At 38.3% G+C, this 21,830-nt stretch overlaps 1 protein-coding gene across 8 annotated transcripts in view; it reads right to left on the reverse strand.

The window, feature by feature from the left end:
- Positions 1-21,830, reverse strand: part of ESRRG (estrogen related receptor gamma) — a 657,690-nt gene that overhangs the window by 166,663 nt on the left and 469,197 nt on the right. For all 8 annotated transcript variants that reach the window (XM_033200760.1, XM_033200764.1, XM_033200761.1 and 5 more), the window contains one exon: positions 13,849-14,264. In XM_033200760.1, the coding sequence (XP_033056651.1) occupies positions 13,849-14,264 (416 nt within the window). The remainder of the gene's footprint in view (positions 1-13,848; positions 14,265-21,830) is intronic.

The following is a 21,830-nucleotide window of genomic DNA, read 5'->3' on the forward strand; positions in this document are numbered from 1 at the left end:
TCTGCTCAAATTGAGATAAAATGAGATTTAATTCCAAGTAATATAGCAACTTTTTTTAAAAATAAAGATTAAAAAATTTTTTTCTCCTTCTAACTAGCATTCATCATCATAAGAAGAAAAAAAGACCAAGACCAACAACAACAACAGCAAAAAGGGATTGCTTCTGAGCTGCCTTCTGGAGTGGTCACAAAGTTTATGCAAATGGACAATTATTCTCACATCAAAACAGGAGAGAAATAAGCCTCTTTCTTTCTAAAATAATTAATTAAAGAATACAGAAGTGTCATCAGTGGAGACAGATTTTTGAGATCAGTCTAAGACTAACAAACGAAAATTGGGTGGAGAAATGAATGTCAGATGACAAAAATCCAGAGAACTGACACAGGAAACGGAAATGGTGGTGGCACTCAAGCATTGTGCTCTCAAGTTTCACATTTAAGGGATTTCTAAAAATGAATTACCAAACGTTTAGGTATTTTTAAGACTTAGTTCTGACTGTCTCCTTTCTAAAAACCTTGACTATTATCTAATCATAACATTAAGCATATTCTTAATTCCTCATTTTTATTTTAATAACTTAAACAATTTTGCCCATGGATTCAAATTCTCTCAAGAAAAATACAATCTAAGATCATTCAATCTTTTAAAAGCTTTTAAAATATACAAGGCAGTGTAATGAAAGGGTTAAGAGGACAGGCTATGGGTTTAAGATTTTGGGGACCCAGTTGTTCTTTGGGCAAATACTTCCCTGTGCCTCACGTTCCACATCTATAAAATAAGACAATATAATAATGATAGGACTGCCTACTTCATTGGGATGATTAAAGAAATAAGATAATTAATGTAAAGCACATAGAACAATGTGTGACACTTTGCAAAATCAAATGTATTCATTATTATTATAAATTAAACTAATATATTATTATTACTATTAATATTATTATAAGTCAACAAATTCTTCATCTAAAGGCATTGCATTAAGCTCAGGAATCTTAAAACAACTATGTACTTTATCCATATATATAAGCCTAAGGTGATAAAATATTAGAACTTTGGTATATTTATAAATTTGGTTTATATATAAAATCTCCCAAAAATATTTAAACATTCACCTCTGATCCATTAGGATGGTTGCTACTGAAGGGGAAAAAAAAACAGAAAATAACAAGCACTGAAAAGAATATGAAGAAATTGGAACCCTTGTGCTCTGTTGGTGGTAATATAAAATGATACTGCTGCTCTAGAAAGCAGTATGGGAGTTCCTCTAAGAATTATAAATAGAATTACCACGTGATCCAGTAATTTCACTTCTTGGTGTATGTATGTATCCAAAGGAATTAAAAATAGAATCTCAAACAAGTATTTGTACACCCATGTTCACTGCAGTAGCATTTATAATAGCCAAGAGATGGAAGCAACCTAAATGCCAGCCAAGAGATGAATGCACAAAGTAAACGTGGTCTATCCGTACAGTGGAACATAGCAGTCCTCTGGTATTTGTGATTTCACTTTCAGCAGTTTCAATTACCCAAAGTACAGTAGTACAGTAAAATATTTTGAGAGAGACACTACATTCACATAACTTTTAGTACTGTATATTGTTATAATTGTCCTATTTTAGTATTAGTTATTTTTGTTAATCTCTTACGGGGCCTAATCTATAAATTACACTTTATCATAGATATGTATGTAGAGAAAAAAAAAAAAAAAACCCTCTGTAGGGTTCAGTCCTATCCATAGTTTCAGGTATCCACTGGCAGTCTTGGTACACATCCCTTGCAGATAATGGAGGACTCTTGTATTATTCTGTTTTTAAAAAGAAATCCTGTCATGTACAATGACATGAATGAACTTTGATGATATTATGCTAAGTGAAATAAGCCAGTGACAAAAAGACAAAGACGACATGATTCCACTTACACGAGATATCTAGAGCAGCCAAACTCATAGAAACAGAAAGAAGAATGGTGGCTGGCAGGGACTGGGGGTAGGCAGAAATGAGAAGTTGTTTCATGAGTGCAGAGTTTACATCTAGCATGATGAAATACTAAAGATTCATAAGCTATTGCACAATCATGCACATAGAGTTAACACTAATGTACTATACATTAAAAAATGGTTAAGATGGTAAATTTTATGTTTTTTACCACAATCATTTTTTAAGTTTAAATGTCATTTATTTTAAATATCAGCAGATTAGCTTTTAAGTATGAAAGCTAAAATACTACACCAGCACCCTGTACCTAATTTTGAGCTTATGTGAAACCTTTTAAATTGTATAAATGAGCTCCAATGACTAGACTGTTACATCACTGAAGTCTCATTATCAGCAACTTTAAAAGAAAGTGAATTCATGTGTTTTATAACTTGAGTGAGTTAACGTGTTTTATAACTTCTAAGAAATTGTCTAAGTTTATCCAGTAATATATCAGGAAAACACATCACTGCCCTGGGCTTTACCAAAAAAAGAAAATAAAGTCCTGACCCATGACTTTACTCATGTCAAAATTCTGAACCCCACCCAGTCATACCTCACCAGTTGCCTAACAGCTTCCATAGTTTGACTTTCAACAAGAACTGATGTTCCCTTTCTTATGGATTTAGCAAATCATATTGAGTCATATTCCCCCACAACGAGTTACCAAGCAAAAGTGACCCATATCAGTAGGAACCTCTGACAACACAAGTCTCATCATTCATTTCTGTTTTCTTTCCTACATTTAGAGTGAACATTCTGATATACCCTACCTGGCTTTATCCATAACCAATTCTGAGTTTACTGGAGGAATGGCTTTTATTGTATAATTATTTGAACATATGTACAAAGACATGCATTGTGAAAGCTATAAAGCACAAAGTATCATTCCTATTGTTTTGCTCTCAAGCATTTAACATGGTGTTCGGTAGACTGGGGCTGTTCTAACAGGGTCTGAAGCAACCTTATTTGTCATGACTTGGTTCTGGGTTAAGGGAGCACAAGGAGGAATGAAGGAAAGCTATCAGAGTACTAAGAAAGGCACTGATGTCTTTGTTTGGGAGTTTATCTTGTAATCAAAGAACTGCCTCCAGTACCTTCATCAAAACAAATAGTCATCAGATAATAGAGATTATGGATGGCATGTCCTCTGGGGAGAGTCCAGTGATCTGTAGGCAAAGAGTCAGCCACACCCGCTTCCTGAAAGTTCACTCACAAATGTAAAATTCTACCTTGCAAAAGGTAGAAAAGTCAATGGCGTTTTTATAAGAATTAATTGGAAGTGATCTGTGAGGTCTCTTAGACTGGAACATAAAAACAACACAAACTTCCTTCTCAACAGTTACTTGCTAGGAGAGCTCATAGACTTCACAGGTTGTAGTTTGGGGCAGGTTAAGAGAACTCCCCTCCCCCCCCAAAAAAAAAAATCACTGGAATAAATGGCAATGCAAGGGCTTCTTTTCCATAAGAGAATGATTGAATAGGGAACAGGTACATTTGAGTGGCCCAGACGGGTCTGGATAGGGGATGCTCCCACACTGGAACCAGAGAGGCACTGGGTCTTATGCCAGCTGCACCCATAGTCAGCACCTGGAGGGCAGCTTTGCATCCATGCTGCTTCTTCTGAGGACACTAACTCAGGAGAGCCATGGGGAGTGGATTTTATTTTCTGAGTGCAGAAGGTTTTATTAAAGGAAAAATAAATAAGAGTATAGGCTCTGATTAAGTATGCATGTGTAAAGAGAATTTATTCCAGAATTACATCCATATTTTTTTGGATTCTAATATAGGCCATATCACACAGCAGAATCCATGAAATATGGGTTTATGTAACAGATACATTATACGTTCGATTAAAGTATAAAGATAGAACTAACTTTAGGACAGGTGCAGTGGCTTACCCCTGTAATCCCAGCACGCTGGGAGGCTGAGGCGGGTGTATCATCAGAGGTCAGGAGTGAGAGACCATCCTGGTCAACATGGTGAAACCCTGTCTCTACTAAAAGTACAAAATTAGCCAGGCATGGTGGCATGTGCCTATAATCCCAGCTACTCAGGAGGCTGAGGCAGGAGATTCACTTGAACCCGGGAGGCAGAGGTTGCAGCGAGCCAAGATCACGCCATTGCACTCCAGCCCAGGCGACAGAGTGAGACTCCACCTCAAAAAAAAAAAAAGATAGTACTAAGTTGAAAAACTATGAAAAAGCTTGTCCTTTTATTAAATGTAACTATCATGAATTAGTGATATTGCTACTACAAAATGTATTATTTTAAATAAATAAGACGAGGCGTAGTGGCTTACACCTGTAATCCCAGCACTTTGGGAGGCCAAGGTGGGCGGATCAACTGCGGTCAGGAGTTCGAGACCAGTGTGACTAACATGGTGAAACTCCATCTCGATTAAAAAATACAAAAATTAGCTGGGCATAGTGGCCAGCCCCTGTAATCCCAGCTACTCAGGAGGCTGAGGCAGGAGAATCATTTGAACTCGGGAGGTGGAGTTTACAGTGAGCCAAGATCACACCATTGCACTCCAGCCCAGGCGACAGAGTGAGACTCCGTCTCAAAAAATAAATAAATAAATAAATATTTAATTTCACCACAGGAATATGAAACACTTACTATCACTTCCTCCAAATCATTGTGAAGTAACAGAGACAGTAGGAAAGAAGGTTACCCTTTTGCAAATACATTGCTAGGAAAGTTAATTTTGTTAGCCTAATTTGACATGAGCTATAGTTCGGCATTAAAAGTTTTACTGCAAATTTGTGTCCATCCTGAATGCCACTGGCATATACCTCTTACATGGGATAGGCTCTTATGTAGTGTCACCCAACAGGAAAATACACCCTACAAGTCAAAGCTAAAATGATGTGCCTATTTTAAATGACTTTCGAAATATAGTAGCATAATGCTATGTGTTTAGTAAACATGTAAATGACAGCAGAGATTCTGTTTCCTGCAAACTGGAGTTTCTAATATTTGAAGGACAAAAATCTAGTGAGAATCATTACATTTTATTATGTTTTTCTTTCCTTGATCAAAGTTCAACCATGAAATAAAATCTCTGAAAATAATCACTCTGATTTTACACAACCCAAAGATCTTTTTTCATCAGCCACTCTGTTACTTTGTCTTAATTTACACCGATTCTGTTTTCTAATTAGCTAGCCAACACACACACACACACACACTCACACACACACATATATTCACACATATATATAATAGTGCTCACAGATGTGTAGTTCAAACAGGCTTGAAATATCCAAACAGAGAAAAGAGACTAGAAAATTCTGAAGAAGTAAAAATATTCTGAAAAGGGAAATAATAGACTAAAAAAAAATCATCATGATAGAGACTGGGTTTCAATTTAATAAATGATATGTACACAAAACTGCCTAGGAAATCCTTTGGCGTAGAAATCTTGTTCATCAATGTTGCCTACAAGGAAGATAAATAGGGTGTTTTGGTTTAAAAGTTACCCAAACTATGACCAGCAGGTCAAATCCAGGTCTGGGCTTGTTTTTGAATGCCCTCAAGCTCAGAGTGTTTTTTTATATTTTTAAACAGTTTTAATAAACAAAACAAAGAGTATGGAACAGAGAAGGCATGTGGCCCACAGATCCTAAGATACGTGATAACCTAAGATATTTAAACTATCTAATTTATTATCTGTCTCTGCTGACCAGTAGCTCTTTTTTTTTTGTTTTGTTTTGTTTTTGAGACGGAGTCTCGCTGTGTCGCCCAGGCTGGAGTGCAGTGGCGCGATCTGGGCTCACTGCAAGCTCCGCCTCCCGGGTTCCCGCCATTCTCCCGCCTCAGCCTCCGAGTAGCTGGGACTACAGGCGCCCGCCACTGCGCCCGGCTAGTTTTTTGTATTTTTTAGTAGAGACGGGGTTTCACCGTGTTAGCCAGGAGGGTCTCGATCTCCTGACCTCGTGATCCGCCCGCCTCGGCCTCCCAAAGTGCTGGGATTACAGGCTTGAGCCACCGCGCCCGGCCGACCAGTAGCTCTTTGACAACCTCAGAAGTATAACAATTTAGGTGACTTCCCAAGTCAGAACAAATCATGGAAAAGGAATCTCTACTCATTTGTCCCAATAAGTGGTTCCAGTAAGTCAAAATCAGAAAAAGAAAAACTAAATTATGCTGTTTTAGGACACAAATTCATACAGTACATCTTCACCAAAAAAGAAAGTCTGTAATACTAACTTTTACTATTAAAATAAACACTGAACCTAACAATTAAAATAGCAAGAGTAGAATGATACTTGTAATTTATAATTTGGCAATATTAATGCATTTCAAAAGCTCAGACATAATTGGCATCAAATGCAAGAAGAAGTGGAAAAGTCAAGCTTATAACAAAAGCAAGTTAAGAGTTAAAGCAGGCTGGGCGTGGTGGTTCATGCCTGCAATCCCAGCACTCTGAGAGGCAAAGGAGGGCGGATCACTTGAGGTCAGAAGTTTGAGATAAACCTAGCCAACATAGTGAAACTCTGTCTCTATTAAAAATACAAAAATTAGCCAGGCTTGCTGGTGTGTGCCTGTAATCCCAGCTACTTAGGAAGCTGAGGCAGGAGAATCACTTGAACCCAGGAGGCGGACATTGCATTAAGCCAAGATGGCACCACTGCACTTCATTCAACCTGAGTAACAGAGAGAGACTCTGTCTCAAAAAAGAAAGTTAAAGCAATGAATTATAGACAACATTTCTTTGGAAAATATTACTTCTATATTTAATTTAACACTGCATTCAAACTGATAATTACTGCGCTCCATCAAGTCAATTTAGACATTTCCACATTATTTTGGATTTCAATTTTAGAACATATTAGATTTTTAAAGCTACCATTTACTATAAACTCAGGTAGTTATTTTCTCTAGACACTGTTTGGGTTAAATATATTTTATTAGTTTCCTTTGGAAGGTTCATATCATGTACACTCAATTTGTAAGTTCTTATTTTCTCTATGACTGAAAACATTCTAAGACTGAAATAGCACATGATGGCAAAATAAATGCAACACCAGGAAAGATCCTCTAGGACTACACTGCCTGCTTCAGGAAGGAGTCATACAATTCACAGCGTAGGAAAGCAGTTGGTCGCATCAGATCCAAGGGCTATGTCCGCATGCCTTTAGCATATGGCTTGCAGGAAAATGACTAATCTTAATGCCCCATGTTTAAGGTGAGATTTAGGCTCACATTAATGCCACCTTAGCCTCAGACAAGAAAAGCCCTTGCCTGAAGGCTGTGGGCTTTAGAAGGTACACATAGCACAAGGATCCCATTCAAAGTGCGAAGGGAACGAAGTCCAGCTGGAGCCGTCCCCTAAGTACCCCATGATCCTGAGTACCTGGGACCCTCAAACTCCCTGGCTAGATCACCACAAGCCCATGGAAGTGCCAGGGTCTGAGCGGGACTCTCTCCTGGGTGTGTCCTCTGGAAGCTAGACTGGAACAAACTGCCTTTCTGGTGTGCACATTAGACCTGTGTGTGGTTAAGAAACAGCTGCTGGGAAGGGGTCACTGGGCTTTAGATATGTGGGCAAGGGTGTCCACCCTATGTACAAGATTGGGAGACAGAGGAGTGGGAAAGAAAGGGGATGGGCTGCAGGCTATGAACCAGCTCTCCTTGCACTGCCTCTCACTGACACAAAACTGCTCCTTGGAGTCAAAGTCTGACTAATAAAAAGTCAGTCTCCCAGGTCATTATGAAGGTATAGTTGGTCAAATAAGAGACTAGAACAAATTTCACTTAGGGATTTGATATCTTGATTTATAACTTTAACATATTTACATATACTACGCAGTATTTAGGTGTGTGCTGTACTCTTGTCCTAGGTCCCACAGTGTTCAGAGTGGACTTAGTTCCATCATGGTCACTCCCACACCTCACGCAGGGAAGAAATACTACCTCAGCGCCTAAATTTCACATGTGAAGCTTAACTGAGAATGTAATGTTTTATGCAAGTTCCAAATTCAGGCTTGCTTTTTGATGTATGCAGTTTCCCATCCATATTCACAGGGAAATAAAGTTAATTGAGCACCATAAGCTAAATATAACTAAACAAATTCCCAGACAGTTCACCTAAATGCCTCCAATCATATAAAGGCACCGTCAGTGAGAAATGGCTACAGGGAGAGAGGGTTTGTGATCATAGCTAAGGGCGGAGATAGCTGTGAGCTCAGGAAGGTGACATACCTGTCCTTCTAGTTTAGCATCAAGGATAACTCTGTACTATATGACACGAACCATCCAGTGTCTGCGTATCCCAGTCACATTCCCAATATCAGCCAAAGTTAATAATTTATTGTACATTTACTATGGGTCAAGTACTTTGATACTCATTCTCTCATGTAACCCTCACCACTTGGGAAACAGAGGAACGGAGGGGTTAAGGTCTCACAGCTGGTAAGTGACTGAGACTTTGGCCTGGCTTTTATAAATCCAAAACCCATGCTATAATGAACATCTTTTTAAAATATCATATTTTTAAATATACAATTTCCCACTTTTTAAATGTGGGGGAAAGAAGAATACTCTATAGCACTATAAGGAGCAGTTAGAATGGCTATATTATCTACACAAAGAAAACTATTTATAAAATCATTTTCCTTATGATATGGACAGAAAAACTTCAGGAGGCCAGTGTTTTTTGTCTATTAAAAAATGAAATATGTATTGACCTACTTGGGTATAAGGATGTTTTCCTTCTTTTGCCTCCTTAACAAGAGTCTAGGGGAAACTCTTAATGAGAAGTTCGAAAAGAAAAAAAAGAAAAGAAAAGAAAAGAAAGAAATAGAAGGAAGGAAGGAAGGAAGGGAGGGAGGGACGGAGGGAGGGAGGGAAGGAAAGAAGGCAGCCTCCACTGATTTATGAATTAAGGCCAAAATTGGAATTGGAGAATAAATCAGAATAACAATATCACATCCCCAAAATTACTATGCCTAAAAAATGACATGAAATCACTGCTGCCATTGTAACCCTATTGGATGACAGGGTAGAGCTGTCAAAGTTTTGTAAAAAGAATTTTGGTCAGCTGAAAACAAAAACAAAAAAGCAAAACTTTGGTTTCTACCCAACTAAATGCTGACCTAATTCAATAGTTTTTCAATGATAACTTGAAAATAGTCAATAAGTAAAATATTCCTTTCTATTTACCTTTCATTGAAATCCATGATTAATTGTCTTTCACAACAGAAATAGCACATTCAGCTCTGAAAAGAACAATTTGTATTACTTTTCTCAAGATGTGTTCTGGATAGATGTTCTTTTGGTTTCAAGTTTAAGAAGTATTTTTCCCAACTTTTTAAACTTACATATTTATTACACACTCAATAACCAATCCTAAAAATAAATTGTTAAAATAAGAAATAAGATGGCTCATGCCTGTAATCCCAGCACTTTGGGAGGCTGAAACAGGAGGATCATTTGAGGCCAGGAGTTTGAGACCAACCTGGGCAGCAAAGGGAGATCCCATCTCTACAGAAGAGTGCAGAATTAGGGAGGCCTGGTGGTGCATGCCTGTTATCCAACTACTTGGGAGGCTGAGGGGGAGGGATCACTTGAGCCCAGCAGGTTGAGGCTGCAGTGAGCCAAGATCACATCACTGTACAACCGCCTGGGCAACACAGTGAGACCCTGTCTCAAAAATAAGAAGAAGAAGATATATAAAAAAGGAAAGATCTTAACAGATGATGGCATACATGAAAATGCCTATGGATGCACATGTCCCTTAAGTCAATGAGAGTAGAATCAGGCCCTGGTAAGGCAGGAGTCACATTTATGTAACGGCCTGGCCATTGGGGCTCTAGTCTAGAAAGACTTGTTGTCAAGGGAGTTACATAATCTCTTCTTTTTCCTTCGAGAGCTTTAATGGAGGGGAGGGAGAGACTATGATCTGTGAAGGGTGGTTTGGCTGCAATGCTGTCTGAAGGCAGGAGAATGAAGTCTAAGGCAGCTTCAGCATTGGAATAAGAGTCTGGGCCACACTCAACATCTTTGGAGTTCAACCGCTATCACTACTGTATTTGGCCACAGAAAGGAGGGGCCGTTCCAATCTTCCTTACAATTACTGCTCTAATTATTACATTATACTTTCACAATTTAATCCCTTTATTTGCCTCACTGCCTTTTTGGGGCTAAGTGAGCACCACAGTGTGATGCCTGATGATGTAGCTAGCAGGGTAGCCTCACCAAGTGCTGCGCAGCTGCCAGCTACAAGCACAGCCAGGTGGGCAAGTCCAGAGTGCTAATCTGGACAGTGACATCTCTGTCTTCTGCTCAAAATCCTTGAAACTTGCTCTCTCCAATATGGAGTAAAACTGAGCACATACATCAATGCCAAGAATCACCCTGTGCTTTGCTCTGTTAAGCTTTTGGTAGCATTTCAGCATCATAAAGAATAATCATGCATAGAATTCCAATTGCTCTATTCTAATTATTGCTCAGTAAATAATTATTGCAGAGCTATTAATGTCTAACCTATAAAATGTTTTGAGACATGTATCAGGAAATTTTTTCACATTGTTATTCTATCTTTACAAAACATACCAAAGACTCTAGGGTTTAATCCTCTAAACCCTAAACATTGGTATTTCCTCAAGGCAGGAGACATTTGTTAGAGGAATTCATCTCAATCCACAGCCTTTGGCAACAAAGCTTTAATAAAATGTGCATAAGAGGACACTCCAACCAGCCTGCTGTCTGAATCACAGTAGGTTCTCAGTAAATATTTGTTGAATAAATGGGAGTGGTTTTCACATCGAGAACCTCTTGCTTATATCAGTGCACTCAGTGCTCCTGAATTTATCCCAAAATATTTGCTTATCTTTGTGTAGTTACATGCAGAGCTGTGTAAACTGAGTTAACAAAATCAAATTAATAACAGTTTAAATTTTGTATACTTTGTAACCATAAGGATTACAACACTGTTGAACAATGGCTGGTAAACACCCAAAGATTTGAGGCGTGCTTTCATTCTCAAGTTTTGCAGTGGTACCAAATAGACTGAAGAGATTTCTCAAATGCCCAGAGGTGATAAAAAGCCTTGTGCACAGACCACCATTGTTTTTAGCTTACTTGCTTTCCATGTGATTTTCTATTTCATTTTAAACTTAAGTATTCTGAGGTTAACGCCTTCAACTTATAGATGAGGATAAAGAAAATAAAGATCCAGTAAATGAAAGATTTTTGTAAGAAAATATCAGTAAATATAGCAACGTTGAGCCAGAAATTATAAAGATACAGCTATGAAGATATTTAGGACATTCATATATACTGCATACAACTTGGCTTTGTGCTCTTCATTTACAACTGTGAAAGGCTATGAAAAGATTAGGATTGAGTATCTCATCTAGTATGTAAGAGTATGATGTCTTGAGAAATTGTGCTGTGGGTAAACTTTTTTTTTTTTTTTTTTTGAGACTGTGTCTAGCTCTGTCACCCCAGGCTGAAGTGCAATCATGGCTCACTGTAACTTTCAATTCCTGGGCTCAAGCAATCCTTCTGCCTCAACCTTTCCAGTAACCAGGACTACAGGCACATGCCACCATGCTCAACTAATTTGTAAATTTTTTTATGGAGATAGGATTCTCACTTTGTTGCCCAGATTAATCTTTTAAACTTTTGGCCTTAGGGATCCTCCAGCCTCAGCCTCCCAAAGTGGTGAGATTATAGGCATGAGCCACTGTACCTGACTAAGTAAACATTTTGATTGTGTTCTCATCAGCCACAGATCAAGGAAGTTATGTAACAGACAACAAAAAAGCAAGGGAGAGACAGTATAACCAATTCCACTAGGGATTGTCACTAAAATGCTCAGTGCAACTGATGGAGAAGAGTTGGATTTCCAGATGCTCTTAAAAGGGAAGGTGGGCCGGGCGCGGTGGCTCATGCCTGTAATCCCAGCACTTTGGGAGGCTGAGGCGGGTGGATCACGTGAGGTCAGGAGTTCGAGACCAGTCTGACCAATGTGGTGAAACCTTGTCTCGACTAAAAATATAAAATTAGTGGGGCGTGTTGGTGCATGCCTGTAATCCTAGCTACTTGGGAAGCTGAGGCAAGAGAATCACTTGAACCCAGGAGATGGAGGTTGCAGTGAGTCAAGATCATGCCATTGCACTCTAGCCTGGGCCACAAGAGTAAAAATCTGCCTCAAAAACAAAAAAGAAGAAAAGGGGGAAGGTGGGAGACTGCTCTATGTACACATAAGTGTTTTCAGAATCATGTTTTGTGGAAATATTTAAAAGGATTAGCACTTAACAAATATTACTTCTTTTGTGCTTTGAAAACTAGTACATCACAAAATTAAGAAGGCTCCAAATAAATTGGTTTCAGTTCTGCCCAACAAGGGGCCATTAGATGATGATGGTCTATGGTCAGTGGCAAATCAGCAGTAGCATGGTCTAGAGCAGTGGTTCTAAATTTGAATTAGCATCAGGATTACCCAGAGGGTTGGTAAAATGCAGATGGCTAGGCCCACCCCCAGAGATTCTGTTTGAGTTAATACAGGATGGGGCCTGGGAACTTGCATTTATTACATTTTCTCAGATGATGCTGGTACTGCTGGTATAGCCACTGCACTTTGAGAACTGTTGTCAAATAATACAACACAGTACAGTGCAGTGGTTCTTAACTTTGCCTTTACATTAACCATCACCTAGGAAGCTTTCAAAAATCCTCCCTTTCCCTGGCTGTACCCAAGACCAATTAATTCAGAATTTGGGGACATGAGCCCTGGCATCAGCATGTTTTTTTAAGTCTTCCACTGATTCCAATGAGCTGGCAAGTTTGAGAACCACTGATATGTGGGAAGATAGACTTTGTGTCCATAACTGGTTGTTAGGAAGACACATTTCGTAAACCACTGAACAGAACCATTGGTGTGCTGTGGATCCTCAAAATATATGTTTTTCCTTCCCCTATTTTCTTCAAAAGTGAATCACAAGAGACCTAAAAACGTGAAATTTTTTGCCAGAATACATATATCTATAGCTTTTTAATGAACTGAATTCTAGATCTGTAGATCACCAGTTTAAAAGAGCATAAACAAATTTCAGTCCTATTTTTCTACACTATATGGGAGAAATAATGTCATTTATAAATCTGAAATCTATGAAGTTTGGGGTATATATCATTTATATATGTTGGAGGTACATTCTATCATTCAATGACATTTTATTGGCATAATTTGGAAATTTTTTATATAAATTCATTTAAAAGTTAGAAAAAGTACAGCCAACCACAAGGAAAAAAGAAAGATGGGTAGGTAATTAAATTGGTCTAGAGCAGTGATTCTTAAAATTGGTCCCTGGACTGGCAGCATCATCAGCATTACCTGAAAATTTATTTAAAACATACAATCTCAGGCAGGTCCCCACTCCAGATCTAATGAATCAGAAACTCCAGAGGTAGGACCCAGGAATCTACATTTTAACAAGATTTTCAGATGACCTTAATGCACACTCAAGTTTGAAAATCACTGGTCTAAAGTATTTATTTTCATGCATCTGTAAGAAGATCCAAAGGGGTCAAAAACAGTGTTAGTCCAATGTGCATTTGTACAGTTGCTCTATAGACCCACATGCTCTAACAATAACTATGCACTTATAAACTCTACCCAAAGTTTATTATCCTTGCGCCATTAAAACTTAACAGTAAGAGGAAAATTAATAGATACGGAGTATATCTGGGGGGATTTTAGTCTATAAATCTTCCACTCTCAATTGTAATCTATTTCTATTTTCTACTCGAGAGAGAATTAAAACTATGGTACTTGACTTATGAGAATAAGAATAAGGAAAAACAAAAACCCATCATGTGAGGTTGGAAGTGGGGAGAGTATTCCCAGGTCCGACACTAACCTTGAATTGTCCTCTTGAAGAACGCCTTGCAGGCTTCACATGATGCTACCCCATAGTGGTACCCAGAAGCGATGTCACCACACACTAAACACAGTCTCTTGGGCATCGAGTTGAGCATGTATTCACACTTGGTCTGGGGATCTTCAACGATGGTGCTGGAGCAGTCATCATACAGTTTCCTGACAGGACCACTACCTCCCAGGATAGGAGCAGAAGGATAGAGAGGTGGTGAGTCAAGTCCGTTCTGATGGCCATTCATGGTTGAACTGTAGCTCCCACTGGCGTCTGATGAACCACCAGGGCTGTGGTGGTTGACGCTGTCCGTCAGGGAGGCCGGGCTGGAAGGTTCCGTCTTGATGAAGGACGAACAGCTGGAATCAATGTGTCGATCTTTGTTTGACATTCTGCAGAGAAGCCTGAGATTGAGGGAGATACAAACAGAGAGAGAAAGAGGAGAGAGTGTCAAACACAGACACCAAAAGAGGTAGAAACAAAACAGATGGTGAAAAAATAGAGAAAGGGAAAGGGAAAGGTAAAAGGAGGAAAAAAACCTTCAGATGTTAAAAAAATTCATATGTTAAAGACATTGCTCTTTGAGAGTGTTTCCTAAGGGCTAGGGACTATACATCATTCATTCTCTAGTCAATACTTCTTGTTCTACAAGAAGGTAATCAGCATAAGGGCATGATAGGGTTACAACAAAGGGCCCAGACAGGCCATAAACAAAAGCTCTAAAGGGTCCAATTGCTTTTATTTTACCTTTCTCTTGGAGAACCAGTGTCAATATCTAAATCAACTCTAGATTCTAAATTTATCAATGGAAGAGGTGGTGATTTGCAAAGTCTATACCATTTCTAAAATTGTATTTATCCTCACTCTACCTTTCCTTCCTCATTCTGATGCTGCAATCATTTTATTATGAGTGGAATAAAACTTTTATTTTCCAGACTGAACAGATGATTCTCAGCTCTGTAATTACTGTTTGTCAGCACGCTTCCATAAGCATAACTGTGTCTTTTATTGATCTGACTAAAACACATAGGGAATATATCCTCAATCACTTTGTTTCTTTATTTAAATTGCTCTATTTCATAGCCATTTGGCAATATAGAAAGACATAAAGTATAAAATTAAAGCCAATATTTAAAGATTATTTCCTAGAGCCTGCAAAACTTAGTGACTGATCACTAGCATTGATTAATAAATGTGTGCACGTGTTCTTATGTGTGATATGCCATTATTTAAGAGATGAATCAGTAAAAGCCATTTGAGCCTTCAGTATACCTGTGAGTCCACAAATCTGATATTATATTATCTGATGTTACAAAATCTGATGTTATATTTATATTCAGTAAAGTAGAGATGTATCAAATTTTGTCCTAAAAAAGATATTTGTGATGGTCCTTCCCCCACTTCTTTTTGTCATTTAACATTATACCTCCTAAAAGGAAAAATGATGAAGCATGTAATCTGGCACACTGTTTCTCTTATCTAGAAGAAACACTTCATCCCTCTTTCTTTGTTGGTCTCACAAGCGACCGAATTTCTGGAAAGGTAATTAGACAAAAAGATATAATTGGTCCTATTTTCTTTTTATTTAGCCATTGTGCACAACCTTGTTTAGCAAAATCTCTAAGAAGCTTCCGAGAGCCCACTATAGAAAGAAGAGGTGACAGTCAAGAAAGGGACTTAGATAATTGCTTCCCAGTGGAAAGTTGATTTATGGGAATCCCTCTGGGTAATGGTCATTCACTAGAATTTGGGGGACACGTCACAGGATAACCAAAGGGATGCAGTTATCTCTTTTACTATAAATCTAACGATTTTTGATCATTGCACAAATTTCATGCTCTCCTCCAGGTACTCCATTGTTCGGTTACTTTAAAGTGAAGAAAAATATGGAACTTTTCTGGCAGGAAGTTTCACTTAACTGTTCCAAGAAGGCGGTCTCAGGAGCAAAGCATTGAGGCAAGATTTGCCTCTTACCAAAGATATTTCACTTTGAGAAAATCTTGCACAGCTTTCTAAAGTCAAGCAGTATCAGGATGTGAAGAAAGCAAATAGGAAGGAAAAAGCCACCAAAATATCTTCGTGCTTTCGTCCACCCACTTGTGTTGTCCTTTCCTAAAGAACTAGCAAAAGAAAAAAATATCCCCCTCGCCAGCCTGAACTACGGCGTCCTCTCTCTTCTGCATCTGCTGCCTTGTACCCGTCACTGTTAATGAACGTTGTAATTAATAGATCGCTCTCCTTGTCTCCTTAGCACTCTGGGCTAAGCACTTTCCTCAAGTCAACGTTTGAAAGAAAGCGGGTCGGCACTGACTTACAGCAGCCCTGTGAATTCCTTTTAATTTAGAGCACTTACACCACCACTTCACTTATTACCTTATAATTACTGGACTGCGCGCACATACATTATGATCTTAGACTAGAGTTAGAAGTTATTAGGGTACTAAACCATGCTTGCTCCCCTTTCCTCTCTCCAGCACTGAATTTCTCACAGCTATGACAATTAACTCTTTCACCATCTGCCTACAAGGCACCATTTCTTTCTTTAATTTTTTTTTTTTTCATCCAGAGGAGAGTTGCTTGGGGCTGCTTGATCTTCAGGCCCTCTTTTTAAAAATTCTTTTTCCCTCTCTCTCTTTTCCTGTATCTTCCATGGTCACTTTCACCCCAGTTTTCTTTTATTCAGGCTCTTCCTCATGGACTTGTAAAATTTGCAGAACTCTTGATTTAAAGAACAAGGCCAGAAATTGCCCTCCTATTTACCGATCAGTTATTTGCTAAACCATCAAATATTTATGTGTCAAATGCATGTTGTTAAAGTCCCTGAAAAATAGGGACTCTCCACCAAGTTGTCTCATCCAAAATCTCACACCATAACTTGGCAATAGGCTGGAAAAAAACAAGGAAATTCAGGAGGCACGAGCTGCCAGAGAGGTCCTTGAAACAGAAGAAATACCTTCTCCTAAACAAGGTCTGGCCACTGGAGCCATAAATGAAAGTGAACCAACTGGGTTTGTGCTGCAGGTTGTGCATGTTTTTGCCCTGCCACGAAGTGTTTCCTTAATTAATATCTTTTGCCCCGTGGAAATAATAAAAGTCAGAATTGTCATTTATCCAGTGCTTATTATGTGCCAGGCACTGAGCTGAGCACTTTACAAATATTACCCCTCATTGAATCCCCAAGATAACTTTGTAAGGGAGGCATTTCTCTTTAGGAAACCGAGCCTCAGACCTTTCAAACTTTGCTGAGGGTCATACAGCTAGGAAGCAGTGCAGCCTGAATCCGAACTCAGGCCTGACTCCAAGGTCCAGAGCAGAGATGTCTCGAGGACAACAGAGTTTTTAATGGTGTTTATTTACTCAATTTTAATAAATAAGAAAGCAAGCAAGGTAGAGGTGGCATGCAGAGATCTACTGCTTTTATTTCTCAGCAATTACATCCACAGCCCATGTATAAGTGGAAAAGGGCTGAAGGAGCCACTGCGCTGGCTGCAGGTCTGCCCTATTGCATCACCCACCCAGGGTTTGCAGTGATGCCTAAACAGAATCCCTGAAAGAACACAGTTGTCTCCTAATTACTACTTAGCTCATTACACTGAACACTTCCTAGACACTATTATATTATAACCTAAAACTACAGCGAGTCTTAATTCTCTGCCTCTCTGTCTCTGAAATTCTACAGCTCTATTATTCAAGCCTGAAATATTCACAACTATCTATAAATTCAATTGTCAGCTGGTGGGTTTTATTCTAGACTTCACTTCAATCTAAAATTAGAGGCACTAAAATTCACATTAACTCTAAGAGGAATGTAGTGAATAGGACTTTATTTCAAAAGAACACCTTTTTGTCAGAAAGAGCCATTTTCAAAATGATGGCTTTATCTGTAGCCAAAGAGAATAAGCCCAATTCCACATTGTGCTGTTAATGCAGAAATTTTAAGTCACATTGGATTAATAAAAATCTAAATTTAGTTAAGAATTATGAATAGAAATAACATGTGTCGAAATATGTGGGAAATATTTATTTTAAAGCCTTAGTATGGTTACTATCATTATTTTAAGAGAAATGGTGAGATGAACAGGGAGTAAGACCAGGTAGCTCCCTTCCCAAAACCTCGGAATGAACCCCCTGAGAATAAACTGGAGGGGAAAATAACAATGTCAAGAATAAACTTTAGTTTCTATACGAGACACTAGGTGTGAGGAATTTAACAGCTACCTGAAATTTCAGGGCTTTAAAAAGCATTTCAACACAGTTTGAGATCCAGCATCAAGTAATTCTGATGATCATGCTTCAGCCTAGGAAGTCTTTTCCTAGCCCTGCTTAGGGTCAGCAAGGGTAAAAATTATCTTTGGTGTTAGATACAAATGATCAGCCAAACAAAATGTCTTAGTTGTTTGACTATTTAAAGATGTAATTTTTGAAAGTTCATTAATGGTGTGTATATGTGTGCACTTAGAGTGAGAGAAAGAAAGAATAAGAATCAATTAAAGTTGCTGCTGTAGGGGAAAAAAGGATAATCTGTAAGTTAATGTTCAATTTACATTGTAATTATTTTTGGATTAATAATTGTTTTCGGAGAGTCTACCTACATCCAGGTAAATGTGTGATCGTGAATGAACTGTCAGGAGTTTGAATCTCCACATGCACGTGCTGATGTTCAAAGTGCTCTACATTTCAATGGAAGGTCTGAAGTGCAGCCAGTACTTTCATTTGTTAAACACTGGTATAACAATAATGTTCCATAGGGTTATGCATTATTAACCCTTTCACCAAAATACAAGTTCTTAACAAGCTGCTGTATTTCATCATGTGAATTTTACACAGATCTTGAATTCATTTGCTACTGTATTTCCCCCCTAAAACAAATGGAGAAATAAATGGGAAAATGGGTGCATAAAATTCTCCTAAGGAATGTGTGTACAGATCATCTTAGATCTTCTCGTTTGTTATACTAAGGCAAGATCTTCTGACACTTTTACTATATCTATACCAATAATAAACCCTTTGGTAGGCTAAAGAAATGGCAACTGAAGAACTTAACATATTTTCTTTTCTTCTTTGTCATCCTTAAGGGCCTGGAAAGGTAATCATCATCTTTATAAATTTCAAATGCTTTAAAAATTTATTTCCAATATTTTTGTATAAGGACACAATGCAGCAAACCTCCAAGTTTACATACAAATACAGAGATAAGAAGAGTCCCCAGCTCCTCTGTGTGATTCACTGGAATCACAGAATTTCAGGGACGGAAAAGAAGGTTATCTAAATCACTACTGATTCAAAACAAAAATGAATCTATGGTGATTGGTTGATTTTCTATGTTCTGAAATTACCAGATTAAATATTTACGTATTTGTGTTTAAAAAAATAAAAAGCTCTTAATAGCCTATTGTGTGTGTGTGTGTGTGTGTGTGTGTGTGTGTGTGTGTGTTATGCTTTTCGAAGAAAACCTCTAGACTAATGCTGCAGCTCCCGGAGGTACAGGCTTCAGAGCCCATGACCCCAGCAGCTCCCATGGCAGACTGAGTTACAACTTCAAGCACGCTACTTTACAATGAGCTTTTTTTCCCCCTGCTTCAACTAATTGCACTCTCGTAAAGTGGCAAAATGTGAATCACTTAGTAACAAAATGGGCACCAGCTGCTATTGTCAGAGAATGGTGATGCTGAAGAAAGGGAAAGCAACCGAATGAAGTGTCATGTCAGAAATCAACGGTGCAACGTGTGATTTGAGAAAACATGACTACTTTACAGAGACAGGGTGTCATTATGGCATCACAGTAATACGATGCTTTGACAACTGCTGGGTCTAACATATCATCATTGCATTAAGGTACACTGGCTTAGTTGGAAAAAGAAGAGAAAGGATTTTTTCTTTTAATAGGAAATATCTTAAGGTCTGCCTGGTTAACCTAATGGAAGGAGATCATTAATTGTAAAGGAAGAATTGTGAATCCTGGTCCACACGCTCAGAAAGATAAAAACGCATGGGCAACTTATGCACATATGCTTCTGTACAATTTTAAGGCCTGCTTTAACAAACATTGAGCCCTATCTAATAGAATGGATTTCTGTATATCAGGACCACAATGAGTTAGATTTAGTAATGCTACTTCTTGATTCTTTGAACAAATAACTTGTGCATTTAGTCCAAAAGACTCTCTCTAGCTTACTCCATGAAGAACAAGAATAATAAAACAGCTGCCCTCAAAGCTGGTGCCTGAGTTGCTGACAAGAGATAGAGCTATGTAATGTGGAGATATGGAGCCAGCCCCCTGAAAAGAAAAATCAGAGATGAAAGCTCTCCCAACTCTGTAAAAGGCTCTCTGCTGCAAGCAAAAAGGAAATTCAGTACAAGTAATCAAGACCTTCAACTCATTTCTGGCTGATCATTGAAATAAAAGTGTCCCATGCATTATAATTTCATACCTACTGACCAAACACTTAACAGCAGGACCTCACTGAAACCATATCTGCTTTTAGGGTTGTAGAGTTCAATGGTCCTTTCTTATTTAATTTTTTTCTAATATTAGGTTGGTCAACTATCCTGGTTTTAGCAGTAAAATCCCATGTCCTGGATACCCCTAAATCCCAAGTAAACCAGGATGGTTTGTCACTCAATCTGACATATAAAGATACCGATAGAATCCTATGTCTTCACTCCTGCGAAATCTAAGGGATTTGGAAATGGAGACAATTCATTCCTTGCAATGGAAGTCCAGAAAAATGGCAAGAGAAATGCACTAATAAAATCGACTAAACTAATGGGGACTAGGGGCGTTGTAAGTATGTATGTGGTGTAAGTGTCTGTGGACACAGCAACATCCCATTTTACTATGCTGTGCAAGCTGGAAGTGACTGCTGATTTCCTTAAGTCATCCAGACTATTTTAGATGTAGGAAATTGCAGTTGCTTCAATTTGTATTGCCAGGTGATTTCTTATGCTTCCTGGTTGATAAACTTTATTAATGGGAAAAGAAATGGTCCTGTGATATCACAATGTGTTGCACATTATGATTGTTGACAGTTTCTGCATTTAAGGATTCGATCTGATGCAGAGGCGCTTAGTAGTGCAATTTATCCTTAGCTTGTTTTCTTGGACCTATTTCAATCTGGGGGTGAGCATCTCTTGTTTATGGCTCTAAATACAGTAAGTGAGCCACTGACAAATCAATAAAACTGTTAAATGCATAATAATGCCGAGTAATTGCATACATGATGTTTTGCATAATTAACTGTCTGAGCTTTTCTTTAATATAATGGGCACTCATGTAATATAGAGCAGTTATAAGTCTATAAAATATACACAGTTTATATGAACCATGATTCTGCTTAAAACTCTGGCTAATCATCTACATCGGCTTTGAAGGGAGAGCTCTCCTCCACTGCCAAGTCCAAATCAATTCTTATGACATTACTTTATAACTAACATGATATTTAACTGATGATGGCTATTAGCTATTATACAGATTGCATTCAAAAACTATAACAGTAGGGGGGAAATACCATTTAGTTTAAACAAACTTCTGCCATGTAATCAATATTATTGAGGCAAATTAAGTGTTTTAACAAGTGTGTATATTTGCCCTAATGCAGCTTAATTAACTATATCTTCACAACTGCTCAACTACATAACGCCAATGGATCCGAAGAGAGAATCTCGAAAACCTCCTAGACAGAAACAAAGATGCACAGCAGATGGAAAAACAAGCATTTTGTCTCCGATCTCTGAAAATATTTCTTATTTACACAATTTACTCTTCTGTGAACCAAAAGCCTAAAGACAGCAGGGCTTTTGAACAGTGTGCTACACTGAGCCATTTGCGCAGTAGATGTCCCAATATTGACCAGGTCACTATGCCCAGGGTAGAGTCTAACGGCCCTAGGCAATGGGTGGGGACCACTACTAAAACGAAAGGTTTCTATGAGATTAAAAAAAAAAAAAAGTACCCAAGATAAATCATTAAA

The sequence above is a fragment of the Trachypithecus francoisi genome, unplaced genomic scaffold (assembly GCF_009764315.1).
Source record: "Trachypithecus francoisi isolate TF-2019V2 unplaced genomic scaffold, Tfra_2.0 Lachesis_group5, whole genome shotgun sequence".
Taxonomy (NCBI): domain Eukaryota; kingdom Metazoa; phylum Chordata; class Mammalia; order Primates; family Cercopithecidae; genus Trachypithecus; species Trachypithecus francoisi.